The following is a 13312-nucleotide window of genomic DNA, read 5'->3' on the forward strand; positions in this document are numbered from 1 at the left end:
TAAGGAAGATATGGTTGTGGATCTTCCCAAAATGCATATGCCTTACCAAACATGTTTGTGAACCATGCTTACTTGGTAAGATGCAACGTGCTGCGTTTCCCAAGGATGGGAGAGTTGGTGCTTCACGTTGCTAGGACAAAACCTGTATCAAGTTTTTGAGCATTGTATATAGCTGTGGGTAGGAACATAGTTGTACACATCTAGGGTAGGTGTGGGCTTTTGGCATTTGTGGATTTTTCTTTCACAAGCATGATGGACTAATGTATAGTTTTTTGAGACAATAAAGTATGTTTTGCAGGGACTTCATGAAAAATGATGAGATGCAATGTGGTTGTATTAGACTTCCAGAGCAAGGGTGTCCAGTGTGTGGTCAAGCGAAATGTTTTTGGGGTCATGTAAATCAAGTCATGAAGGGTTTCTTTATTTTATTTTTTTGAGTCAATGTGCACTTGCATGCTACTGGAATTTGATATGTTTTGGTGCCCACGTCAAGGGGCTTTTCATGTGTGTGTACGGGGGTGCATGTAAGCTTTAATGTGCATGCTAATGTGTGTGGGAATTGTGTGACTAAAGGTCCAAAATGTGCATTTAATGTGCCTTGGGGGGATATTTGCATTTTTTAAATGGGAGTGGTAAAATGTCACTGATGAGGTGGCAAATTAGGCTGAGGTGGCTGGACTGATTGGGAAGGCATCCTGCTCATGCAAAGGTGGCTACGTAGCAAGGAATGTAGAGTGTCTGGATTGCGATCGATCACGTGTAGAGAAATCTAAAATTTTTGAAGAAAAGAGGAAGCAATGCACGTAACTAGGAGTCTCTTAGATGAAAGCGAGAGACTAAGCGCCCATCAAAAAAGGCCTATGTACATGATGGGATGGGGATTTCCAACTGCATGCTTGGCACAAAGGGACTCCAAGTTTGGAAAGGATAAACTCGTGTTGCTCCGTTGCTACAGCTATGTGGTGAATTTAGATCGAATGGGAGAGAAGGGCTATTGCGGCCGCTGCTGATTGTCTTCACGTAAGGGAATTTGTGAGCTGGTGTGCGCTGAGAAGACCTTGGCACTGGAGATCTCCAGAAATAGCAAGCTGTTTGTAGTTGGCTGAGCATGGCTACCACACAGGCAGGACGGTCGTTGTTTGCACGTGAGCTGATGCAGAGAATGCGTGGTCTGGCTGAGATCGTATGGAAAGGCTGTTTTTTTTCTGATTGAGGAAGCTACGTGGCTGTGCGGGTGACGCTATAAATGTGAGCTAAGCTCTCCGTGAGAAATGAAGATAGCAGGGCTATTGCTGGAAGTGTCTTCCGTCGGGTTGGTGCATGGTTGGTGATGATTCATGGATTAGGACAGCTTGAGGCATAGCTGTGTATTGTTTTCTGCTAGCTGAAGGACTTTGGGCAACAGAGACTCCATGGATTCCGTATGCAGATGTTCGTCAATCATTGATCTTCTGGTTTGTGAGGGAAGAGAAGCTATCTTAAAGGAATTGGAAGCCTCTTTGACATGGTTGTAATCTTATGCTGATTTGATCGTGGGAGATTCCTGGGTACTGATAGAGAAGGAGAGGAGGTGGCATTGTTGCAGCTTTGTGGGAGTTACAAGCTGTTGTCCTTGATGGAAGCTTAGGAGTGTGGGCTGTGGGTTTATAGTATTCTGAGGCTGACTGTTCTCTGAGTTTTGGGGGAAAGTTCAGTTCAGTTCTAAGTTTATCTGTTTCAGGCTGTGTAGTCTTTTGGCTCTCTGTGAGTCTGTGTGATCCATGTTCAATCAGTTTTTGTGGGGGGTTTGTCTCAGTGCCTAATACAAAGACACCTGCTCTGGAACCTGGTTCATAAGCTCATCATCTACGAGCCCACATTGCAGCTGATCCCTATGAAGTCTCACCTATCTGACGTGGTGAAGTACATAATTCATGGTTGTCTTTCCTTTTTTTTCCTTATCATCTTTTTGGCGATCCTGCTGGGGACATGAGGAGTTTTGAATTGAGATTGGGTACTCAAGGTAGAACGGCCCAGAAGATTGGCTGGGGAATGTTGCTTAAATTTATGTGTGGTTAGGGATTGAAACTATGAAGGCAAAGCCTCGCATGAGAGTGATTCATTGTGAGTTATGTGGGGAGTGTGGACACAGGAGAGAGAGATGCCTTGATGTTGAACTTCGGGTGATACGTCTCCGTGCTAAGGTTCGAAAGGCTTTGAAAGTGATTGCTCTTAGGAAGAAGAATGCCAATCAGATGCAGGGTAAGTTTTCTTCAATAGAGTGATTATTTTTGTTTTCTTCCCAGAAGAGGTTGGGTGGTATTTCTGGTTGGAAGTGTGTTTGAGATAAGTTAGTCAAGAGGAGAGATGGCTCATGAATTTTCTCGATTTCGCCGGTTGCCCAATGAAAACCCAAAGAGGTTTTTAGAGTGCTTGGAGTTCACAGCTCTGGTTGGAAGTGTGTTTGAGATAAGTTAGTCAAGAGGAGAGATGGTTCATGAATTTCCTCGATTTCGCAGGTTGCCCAATGAAGACCAAGAGAGGTTTTAGAGTGCTTGGAGTTCACAGCTCTTATTAAAGACAGGAACGCTCCAAAAGTCCTTCTTCAGATTCTATCCTTTTGTCTGTTGGGAGAAGCGAGAACTTGGCTGCAGACTTTCTCTGCAAGGATGCGCGATGATCAGGGTGCTCACAAAAACCCGACTTATCCAGAGGTGAGAACAGCTTTCCTAGACAGGTTTATGTGTGTTAGAGATCCTGATGGCATTTGGAGAGAGCTATGTTTATTGCAGCAACAGCCGACTCAGTTAGTGGATGAGTATGTCAGTAAGGTCACTATGTTGTGGAATAAATGGCAGGTGGCCTTATTACCTGAAGTTCCTCCCAGAGTCATAAAAAAAGATAGGTTTGTTGCTGGTCTGAAGCCGGAGATTAGGATAAGGATTGAATGTAAAGAGCTGGTCACTTATGAGGATGCTCTCAGGGTAGCAAAAGAGAAGGAGAGGAAGTAGATAAGATTGTCACAAATGATGCAGGAGATGCCAATGGTTCAGCATGTGCCTGAAATTATCTCTCATGTGAAGCCAGAAATACAGAAGCCTGAAGTCAAGAAGGAGGAGAATATAAAAGAAGAAATTCATGAAATGTCGGAGCTTATGAAGAGTTTGAGTTTGAATTTCATGAATGGTAGGGGAAGAGGTAGATCATCGGGTGGTTATGGCAGAGGCAGCATGCCTTCTTCAAATAATTCAGGCCCATGCCAAGCAGGACGAGGTCAAGGGTCATTTGCACCTTGTGTCCAGTGCTTTAATTGTGGAGAGTGGGGACATTACAGCACTCATGAACTAGAGGTGGAGAAGGGCAAGTGGACAAGACCAAGAACTCCGCAGAATGGAAGATCTGTAAAAATGGTCCAGCTCTCATGAACTAGAGGTGGAGAAGGGCAAGTGGACAAGACCAAGAACTCCGCAGAATGGAAGATCTGTAAAAATGGTCCAGCTCTCATGAACTAGAGGTGGAGAAGGGCAAGTGGACAAGACCAAGAACTCCGCAGAATGGAAGATCTGTAAGTTTGTCCCACAAGGGATTCCAAAAATGGAAAACATACGCACTTCCATTGCCGAGCTATGCACAAATCAAGCAAAACTACAGCAACAATGCCAGCAGCCTGAAAACCCCCTGGGGATGCCAACCCCACAGCTAAGCACCTACATAAAGGAAATCTGAGGACACCGCAACAAAGTCCTTGGCAGGGTTCAGCAATTAGCTAATATAGCAAGCAATATATAAAGTTTTCTCAGATTTTTGGGATCTAAGGAACCATTATCATTTTGATAGTGGTCACTAGTCCCATGGACCCTGAAGGGTCTCGAGAGGACTTTGATACAATAATGCATCTCTCTCTCTCTCTCTCTCTCTCTCTCTCTCTCAAATAACTAGAGTTGCTTTCCCACTCCTTGGGAGTTGCCATGTGGCCTCCCTAAGCAGATGTACTAGATGGGTTTTTTCTTTCTATCTCATAGAACCGACTTCACCGTAGCACCACTCCCTCCAGGAGCTGATCACACATACCTGTTCTTCGCTATCGCCACTCCACGCTTAGCCACACCACACAAACCACATAGGAAGCACGACACCTACCACGACATACACTTTGATCACAGCCTCTCACCGGCCTACTCTGGATGCCTAAACAGACTCCTAACCTACAACGATCACATACCACTCATAGAGGACCGTGCTGCCCTGATTAATCGCACACTCCACGAGGCTGCCCTCCAAATCTTTCCCCACACCACACGGTCCACTAGACCACCACCTCTTGGTTCTGTACCCTGCAACAATCGGTACGATGCGGAGTGCAAGGCTTATCGCCGACAGCTCCGACTTGAAACCAGATGTCACCTCCCAAACACACCAGTCACGGTATGCAAGTACCGACGTCTCATACGTCGGAAGAAGCAGGCATTTCTTCGTCGAAATGAGGAGAAGCTGCTGCACATCTTGTACAGCAACAACTCTAAGGATTTTTAGCGGAGATTCCTTGAGCGTAGGTCTCCATCACCCCTCACCGACAGGAGAGTCTGGCACACGTATGCACACCATCTCTATGATGTCCCACACCAGCCCACTCCAGATCTCATACACACACCTCGCCCCATCATAGTAAAGCTATTCAATGACGCTGTTTGCCTTGGCTTCCCCCGCACTTGGACACTCAACACATCACACCCATCCACAAGGCAGGGGATCCCATGGACCCAAGTGACTACAAGACTATCATGATTGGACATGTGATGTCCAAGATCTATGCAGCTGTATTGGATGCGTCGGTCAACCTATTTGCAGAGATGAGAGGGCTCAGAGCAGAGGGTCAGGCCGGTTTCAGGCGAAACCATGGGACTATGGATCACATACTCACACTCAGGAGTGTCATTGAGGAGGCCAGATCACAGAAGGAGAGGGTATATTGCTGCTTTGTGGATTTCCGCAAAGCCTTTGACACAATACCTCGAGCTCGTCTCATCACACGCCTACAGACACTGGGATTTGATCAAGAGATCATCTGCACAGTCATGGCACTGTATGAGAGAGTCTCAAGCCGAGTTCGGACAAGCGCAGGTTGGACAAATGAGAGCTTGAGCACCATAGGGGTCAAACAGGGTTGTCCCTTATCACCGACCCTATTTGGCCTCTACATCGATGAGCTTGAGACTTTCATGGGGGCGTTCAAAGGGACCGGTTGCTCACTTGCCGGGATCATCATCAGGATTCTTCTTTATGTAGATGACGTGGCACTCTTGTCGTCCACACCCGAGGGGCTCCAGTGACACCTGGATGCACTGCAGGCTTTTTGTTTATCCCATGATTTGGAGGTCAATCTTGGCAAGACCAAGGTCATGATCTTTAACACCTCTCGAGCAAACATGCAACGGAAGCAATTTACTTTTACTTTCGATGGGTCACCAGTTGAGATCGTATCCTCATACACTTACTTGGGGGTCATCTTCTTTGGCCCGATCAATGTGCCTTACCAAGATTATGAGAGATGACAGCTTTTAGTTCCCTTCCATGCCACTTATCAAAGTTATAAGAATTGACATCTTTGAGATCCCTTCCACAAGTTGCAAGATGGGCCCATATGGCTAGGATTATAGTCCTTAACAAACATCTTGATCAGATCCTAATTTGTATATTCAAAGTGACAACAAGCCCTTGGTGTTAGTATGTTCCAAGAACGTTTGACTTTCTATTCCCTAACTCTACCAGTGGGTCATGGCTGCTAGTAGAGAGACTATATCACTATCTACAAGGGCTCTTGAGACTATATCACCATCTACAAGGGCTCTTGCCCCCAAAAATCCAAGTAGTTCCAAGCTTTCCACTTCTTCCATGATGGGTTACATATTAGGATGTCAAGATTTTGGAAATTCTGAATTCCTTTGCTTCCTTAGACTTAACTTCCTCTTTTGCTCATTGTTTATCTAGAACTGCATGGTGTCAAAAACTATTTTTCCATGTTAGAGGATCATATTCACCTAGATCTAGTAAGGATGGTCATGAAAAAGTTGAGTTTGAAATCGATTCCTCCAAGAGGTTGGCAGCAGAGGGAGACGAGCGATGCTGGTATGCACGGACTCACAGATGGTTTGTGAGACTAGGGTTCCACATCGATAGGATACCTCCTTTTCAATACAGTTTAGATGCCCCACCGGTACTCCCACCCACCATCCCGATCGGGCCACACACCAACCAGGTCATTCGAGAGGATCTCCTGTAGCTACACACCTTTAGGACCTGGTTGGAGCCGAGGGAGCTTCCAGTGAAGCTGAGTTTCTATAGAGATTACTGTCTTCGTATTTCGGAGGAGGGATTCATCACACCACCGGTGTACACTGAGCTTCATATGCCTCACTCACTACGGATCTCCACCGGACAGTTTCGGGTATCATCACACCGCCTCCGCATAAAGAGCAGCAAAGCAGAGGGGATTCCTAGGAAGCATCGCTTATGCATATTGTGCGACTGTCATGAGGTTGAGTCGGAGGAGCATTTTATTTTCAGGTGCCCGATGTACTACAAGATCCGAGGTCGCTACCACTGCCTCTTCAGAGACGGATCCAGACTCCTTTCCAGATTCCTCGCCTACTCAGATCAAAGATGCCTCGCAGCCTTCATTCACGAGGGGGTCCGACACAAAGAGTACTTACTCAGGCGACGGGGCTTGGCCACATCATCAGACACCTCTCAGAGCAGGATCACAGAGTTCTTCCCATCGAGTGACATTGATCGTCCAATCTCTAGCCACAGACGTGACAGAGACCCCGACCCAACGACCGCAGCACGACACACGAGACATCGAGGGGAAACACAGATCACTCTGGGGGACCTCTCGTCATTGTTTAGACCCGGGATACGTCCCACGGGAGTCACGGTGGCTCTCGTCTTGCGTCGAGCCTCGTCCAGGAGACCGAGATGCACGGCATCCCTTGACGAGCGCCAACATCCCATCACTGGATATGCACCAGCTAGGGCGACATGACATACGGAGGATTCCGCTTCGCTCCAATCCTTTTCTTTTCATTGTTACATCCAAATGTATTTGATTATGTATGATCAGACTTAGGATTCAGCACGGGTGATGATGCTCGTTTCAATAGCTCCACCCTTACTGTGATTTGTATCAGGTTTTCTTTCAGTCTCATAGACCCATCGGTCTTCCGAAGACTCTAATAAAATTTCTCTCTCTCTCTCTCTCTCTCTCTCTCTCGCAAACATATACAAGATATTTTCATTTCCCATCAGAGGACTACCATGGCACTGTGAGAGAATGGTGAGTGAGAGAGAGCAAGAGAGAGTGAGAGCTGGAAGCTTGGAAGCTGAAAGCTGAGTTGCAATAGAAGAGTGTAAAAAGTACAACTCAATGAGTGAGAGATAAGGTTTTGTTCTAGTGACAAAACCTTAGTAGTCACTAACCATAGTTAGTGAACTAACTACGGTTAGGGGGAAAAACCTCTTAAAGAGGGAAAAGTGCCCCTAACTAGCTTATTATATGACATTGGTCACTGCTGAATTATATCTATAATTCTAACACCTCCCTCAGCAAGGGCTGTAACGTGCAACGGTAATCTAATCGTGTAACTCACAACAAGACCTTCTTTAAACCTTTAGCGAGGAATTAGCATTGTACACCATAGAGAGAGAAAGGAGATGAGAGTAGAAAGAGAGTAGAGTCGACAACCGATTGGGTCCCTGTACCCAATAAGGGCCCCCTCCCCTAATCAAGGGAGAATTTGCTTTACACTTGGAGAACTGAGAAATACAAAGAACACTCTTCGAGAGAGCACGGAACACGCTTACGAAGAGCTCGTTGTGTACATGTAGAGCAGACCCAAAGACTTGAGAGGCAACGCCGACCAATACCAAGACCTTGATGCTATACATTGATGATGTAGGATGCTTCAGCAAGGCAAGGGAGAGGCTTGTGCTGTCCACCGGAATGCAGGGTTACTGCGTGAGTGAGAGAGTGAAAGCTGATCCTATAAGAGAGCTGAGAGATGACTGAAATAAAGAGCTGAGAATGAGCTGTGTAAAACTGTAAGAGATAACTGAAAAGAGCTGCTGAAATAAACCCCAAACCTTACTCCGTTCGCTGTCCCGACTCCCCGTCTGATGCGCTGCGTGAACACCTTCCCAGAGGCTGAACTGATGCCAAAGGCTAAGGCTGGTCAGAGGGCCAATGGGGGTGAGTGTCAGGCTGTTCAGAGGGGGCTGAGGAGGAGCTGTAGGAGGCTGAAGTGCTGGGAGAACTGAATGAGGAAAGAAGGCCTGGAGGCCCCCTATTTATAGGGCTTTTGGGGCTGGTTGGCTGGCCCCATAAAGGCAGCCCTAGGCCCCATAAATGGCAGCCCTAGGCCCCATAATGGCAGCAGGGAGGGGTGCAAGGTAGCCTAAAAAGGCAGCCCTTCCCCTGCCATTCTCTTCACTTGTTCCAGCCCTGAGGAGACCCAAAAGGGCTCCTATCCTAGGCTGAACCTAAACTTATCCCTAAACCTAAGACGGAAACACTACCCTACAGTTCTCCAGTGGGTACTAGTGAACAAGGACTGATCTTCTGACTTGACCTAAGGCTGAGAGACTGACTTCCGTAGCTTGTGCCTGACTGTCCCTGGACAAAAGCTCACAAATAAGACAAAATCTCCTATTAGGTAACTATTACGCACTTGTCGATGTAGCCAGTGTGTCACTTTGCACCCAAGTGCAAGGGTGCATGTGACAAGGGCCCTAAAGTGCCCTTGCATCAGCACGTAGTGGCTTGTATAAGATACTATTTTGGTTGTAACTTGTCTCATAGGCTCGTGAAGACGTTAATCTCTCTCTCTCTCTCTCTCTCTCTCTCTCTCACACGCGTGCACATGCACGCACATTCATTTCGGTGTCATCAAGTTTGTATTGCATAAATCGGTTTCTTTGTGCAACCATTGTTGTTTGTGATGGACACAATAACCTTTAGCAGGCAAAACTATCAAATTTTGCTATTGCATTTATGCGAGGCCCACCTTGGACGTGTGTGAGTACCCAAGAAGAAGGTTGACTACTAGAATTACAAAACTTTGGCATTGCATTACGTGGCGCGCAAGGCCACCTTGGACGTGTATGAGTGCCCAAAGACAAGGTTGACATTGGAAGATGAATAAGGTCGCAGCAAGGAGAAAAGGAGCAAGTAACCGATCAACCAAAAAATGGATGAGCTACGAGGCAAGTAATATCACAAATTCAGAATTACCATGTGTAAAGTCCACCATCTTGAGTAACTGCAGCAGAATGCAGTCCTCCAAGAGCAACGCCCCGCACAGGCTCGAGATGAGGATTAGAAGTAGGACTGTACTTTGGTTGCTCCGATCCAAGGCCCAACCGTCCAGCCTCGCCCTTACCCCATGTCCACAGTTCTCCATCTACCAACATTGCAGAATGAAACAAACCGCAGGATACGCCCAAATTGGCAAAGTGGGCGTCAAGATTTTTAGAAGTCTCAACACCGTCGGTAAGCCCATTGTTGTTGGGTACTGCAGCTCTGCTAGGACTGAGAGCTAGAGGCACCTCTCCAACCAAGCCCTGCATAGGAGCTAATTGCAAACTCTGAGGAACTTCCATAAGAGCGATTAAGTGGGGGGACTTGCGGTTGCTGTCGTCGCCGGCACCCAGCTGTCCTGCGTCCCCCTTGCCCCAGGCCCAGATTTCCAGCGTAGCATCATCAGAAGTATCGCCATTGGAGCCGGAGGATGTGCAAAATGCATACCAACTCCTGCGAAATCCAAGCTGGAGAAGTCCAGCGGCAGCATTCCTGTATCTTCTCATGGTCGTTGGCCTCCCGAGTAGAGCTCTCCTCAAAACGGCGATGTTGAGTTCTTAAACCCAAAGCCCCGGTGTTTTGGGGTCAATTAAAAGGTTTGTGGCTTGGGTACCTTAGGCACTAGAGGACACACTAGTGAGACTCACGGCCATGTACGCAACACCCTTGGGGGGGTGGATCTATCAATGAGACTGAGTTGGCGACGTTTTGAGACGTTGTAGGTGATGATGGGATCTAGGATGATCCAGAGCAAATCCTATGTCCCCCACCAAATCAGCGAGGTAAAGTTTGGCATGACGCTGCTCTAGGTTGATGCCATCTTTCAAATGGTCATCTATCTCCATAGGGCCTTGGCACTAGAATTGTCTGTATGCCTAGTTGAGAGGGGAATTAGCATGGCTTAACATGAATCCAAATGGTAGGGCATCCAGATGGATCGTCTCCTCCCCTTTTAGTTAACAGACCATGGGCTAGTGCACCCCTAACTATCCTAACATATAACAAATCAATCTCTCCAGCAAGGACCTTCTCCCTCACATAACAATAATGGACTTCTATGTGCTTTGATACACCAGGTTGTGCCAGCTGAGTGCTACATATTGTCACAATACAATGTGACTCCTTTGTGTCACATGCAGCCTTTTAGTTAACAAACCATGGGCGGGTGCACCCTTTGACTATCCTAACATATAACAAATCAATCTCTCCAGCAAGGACCTTCTCCCTCACATAACAATAATGGACTTCTATGTGCTTTGATACACCAGGTTGTGCCAGCTGAGTGCTACATATTGTCACAATACAATGTGACTCCTTTGTGTCACATGCAGCCATTGTTGCACCTCTGTACTCAACAATAGTTGGTTGCTTCTTACTACTCCAAGTCACCATGCCACTACCAAAACTAAATGCATAGCTACTGGTTGATGTTCCATCATATGTGGAAAAAAAGGGTTTGGGTAATCGTCTTTGGAAACGAATAAAGAGGAATGCTATAGTGGAGAATCGAATTCTCCTTTGTGAATTTTCAATTGTAATTGTTGATTGAGTTGGACTTTTCAAGCTTCCTTTTAATGGACATCATCCCCTCGAAGTTATCCTGGATGAGTGGTCAGTAGGTTGATGTAACTTCCAGTGCATACCACAATGTCAAATTCAAATTCTTGGAAGGAGGATCCATTTGTTTAATCTTCCCTCGAGAGTGGGTTTATTCAATAAGTATTTAAGAGCCTAATGATCCATAATGATTATAAACTTGCTTCCCAATTGATAGTAGAGGTACTTGGTCATATCATAAACCATGCTGAGAGCCTCCCATTTTGTGCACTGTTATTTTCAAGATGGATTCAAAATTCCTCCAAGTCCAATATAGCTATGATCCCTTTTTTTGAGCAAGCAAAGTGGAACAACAACCATTTTCCTACCATCAAAGGATTGGGGACGCATGCATAACATCTTGCCACTTTGTAATTTTACATTACATGCATGTGTGGATTACGCTTTTTTTTTTTTTTGGGCGGGGGAAATGCCAGCTTTATTAGAAAGGGTGGTCATCCCCAACAAAAGGACTTCATACAAAAAATGGCCATCAAATTGGGCAAGGCGTCCATGGCCAGCACTGCAGATTACCATTACAAGTCTTGAATGCTATGATGTGGCTGGCATTCAATCTACGATGAATAGGCCTTGACGAATTGGAGACTATGGGTTGCCAAGTACCAAGCTACCTTCTCTTCTCGTTTCTTAATTTCCAAACATGTATTACTTGTTTGGATCCCCCCTTAAAACCTTTACTTTATTATCCTAAGGGTTGAGAAGACTAATCGAAGAATTAAGGGTTGTGAGGGTAGATTGTAGGAGTTGGAGGCCTTAAACATGTTATCATATGTCAATAGCGACAAGGGAGCATGGGCACCAAGATTGAGAGTGCATAAGAACACAAGAGTGGAGTGAACGCACTACCTAAAGAGTCAGAGCTTCATTCCATTCAAATACATTTATACATGTTCTTTATTTCCTCTCTCTATGCATAACATGTATCAAGGATTTAATCTCTCTCTCTCTAGCCTAAATATTTATCTCTCTAGCCTCAAAATGCAATTGGCTTTGGAATCCAAGATCTTGATGTAAACCCCATTAGACATAAGTGGAAGTAAAGTCCTAGTTATAGTGTTCTCATCCTTCTTCCATCATCTTAAATAGAGCATATCTCTCTTACTAATTCTAGTCTTTCTCTCATTGGACTGTGACAAGTATATCCATATCTCTTCCATCCTTCTTCCATCGGTCTTTAAGTGAGCATCTCTCTCTTACTAATTCTAGACTTTCTCTCATTGGACCATGATAAGTATGTCCATATCTTTTCTAGAGAGTGTTTTGGCCATACGTATACTATTATATTTATCAAATATACTTTCAACCTCAAGATATTATAAGCAAAACTTTGCTACTACTCCATACACAAATAATGATCTCTTGTTGACAGCACTTGGCTCTTAACCCTTGTCAATGCAAGGTTAATAAATCCCCCAGACCAATTTGATTACCAATGGTTTGTATCTAGTGCTTGGATTTGGAAGTTTTTGCACCTTGTGCTTTCCATGGATCTCTCCAGTTATGAGGGTGGGAATGGTCCATTGTTGGTCTTTACTATCTCTTTTATGTCGTTGTTATTAAAATAGTATTCCTTGCCTTTGAATTGTTTTAGTCTCTGTTAGGTTGCCATCAAATCTTGTTGAAGAATTAAAGCACCCTATCAATTTGGAAATATCTAATTGTTTGAGTCTTTTGTTGAATGCTTCCAAAGTTCCTTGTATCTTGGGGATCACAATAAGTTTTGGTGGCATATGGCACAAGTTTGTATACTTGAGAGAATACTAAATACTTGTCTATAAGATTTTGCATGTTGATAATGGTTGGCATGCTCTCTTATTTCTTTGTTTCATAAGACAAAGAGCTCCAAAGGTCTTGGTATTTGATTGAGGCTATCAATGATGAAGCTTAAGATGAGGCTCTCAATGATGAAGCTTATGATTTACATTTTTAGTGGTGACCATTATCTGCTACTTAACGATATTGACAATGTCAATGCCTTTGAATTGAGTGTTCTTACTTCTTTTGTTGACTATATTAATAGCATCCATTGTGCTCTTAGGAGCTTCCTATGTGCACGTGCACTCTTGGAGTTGGTTGGGTGTGGTGTCTTCTGCTGCTTTTGTTGACTTGTATCGATGGCATCCACTGTTCTCTTAGTGTAATGTGCATCTACACTCTTGGAGCTTGGTTGGGTGTCTTGTGCTACCTAAAGAAAACCTTTAATCTAATTATTGATTCACCTAAGGATTGTGCATTCGTCACATAATTGATTGCATGATATTTTTGTGTCCTCCCATACTCTCCCATACTCATGGGGTTTTATAGTGCATCTACCTTGCTCTATGGAAAACGTGTGTGTGCTTGTGCACCCTACCTATCGATCCA

The 13312-nt window shown here is 45.1% G+C and overlaps 1 protein-coding gene across 1 annotated transcript in view; it reads right to left on the reverse strand.

Annotated features, from left to right (window-relative positions):
- RUG3 (Regulator of chromosome condensation (RCC1) family protein) overlaps positions 1-9991 on the reverse strand; it is a 93521-nt gene extending 83530 nt beyond the window's left edge. Inside the window, exon 1 of the mRNA XM_087399811.1 lies at positions 9266-9991. Within this exon, the coding sequence (XP_087255937.1) occupies positions 9266-9837 (572 nt within the window). The 5' untranslated portion in view covers positions 9838-9991. The remainder of the gene's footprint in view (positions 1-9265) is intronic.
- Positions 9992-13312: the final 3321 nt, after the last annotated feature.

The sequence above is a fragment of the Dipteris shenzhenensis genome, chromosome 28 (genome assembly GCF_047967505.1).
Source record: "Dipteris shenzhenensis isolate YYH24624 ecotype China chromosome 28, Dip_SZ_1.0, whole genome shotgun sequence".
NCBI classification, from domain to species: Eukaryota; Viridiplantae; Streptophyta; class Polypodiopsida; order Gleicheniales; family Dipteridaceae; genus Dipteris; species Dipteris shenzhenensis.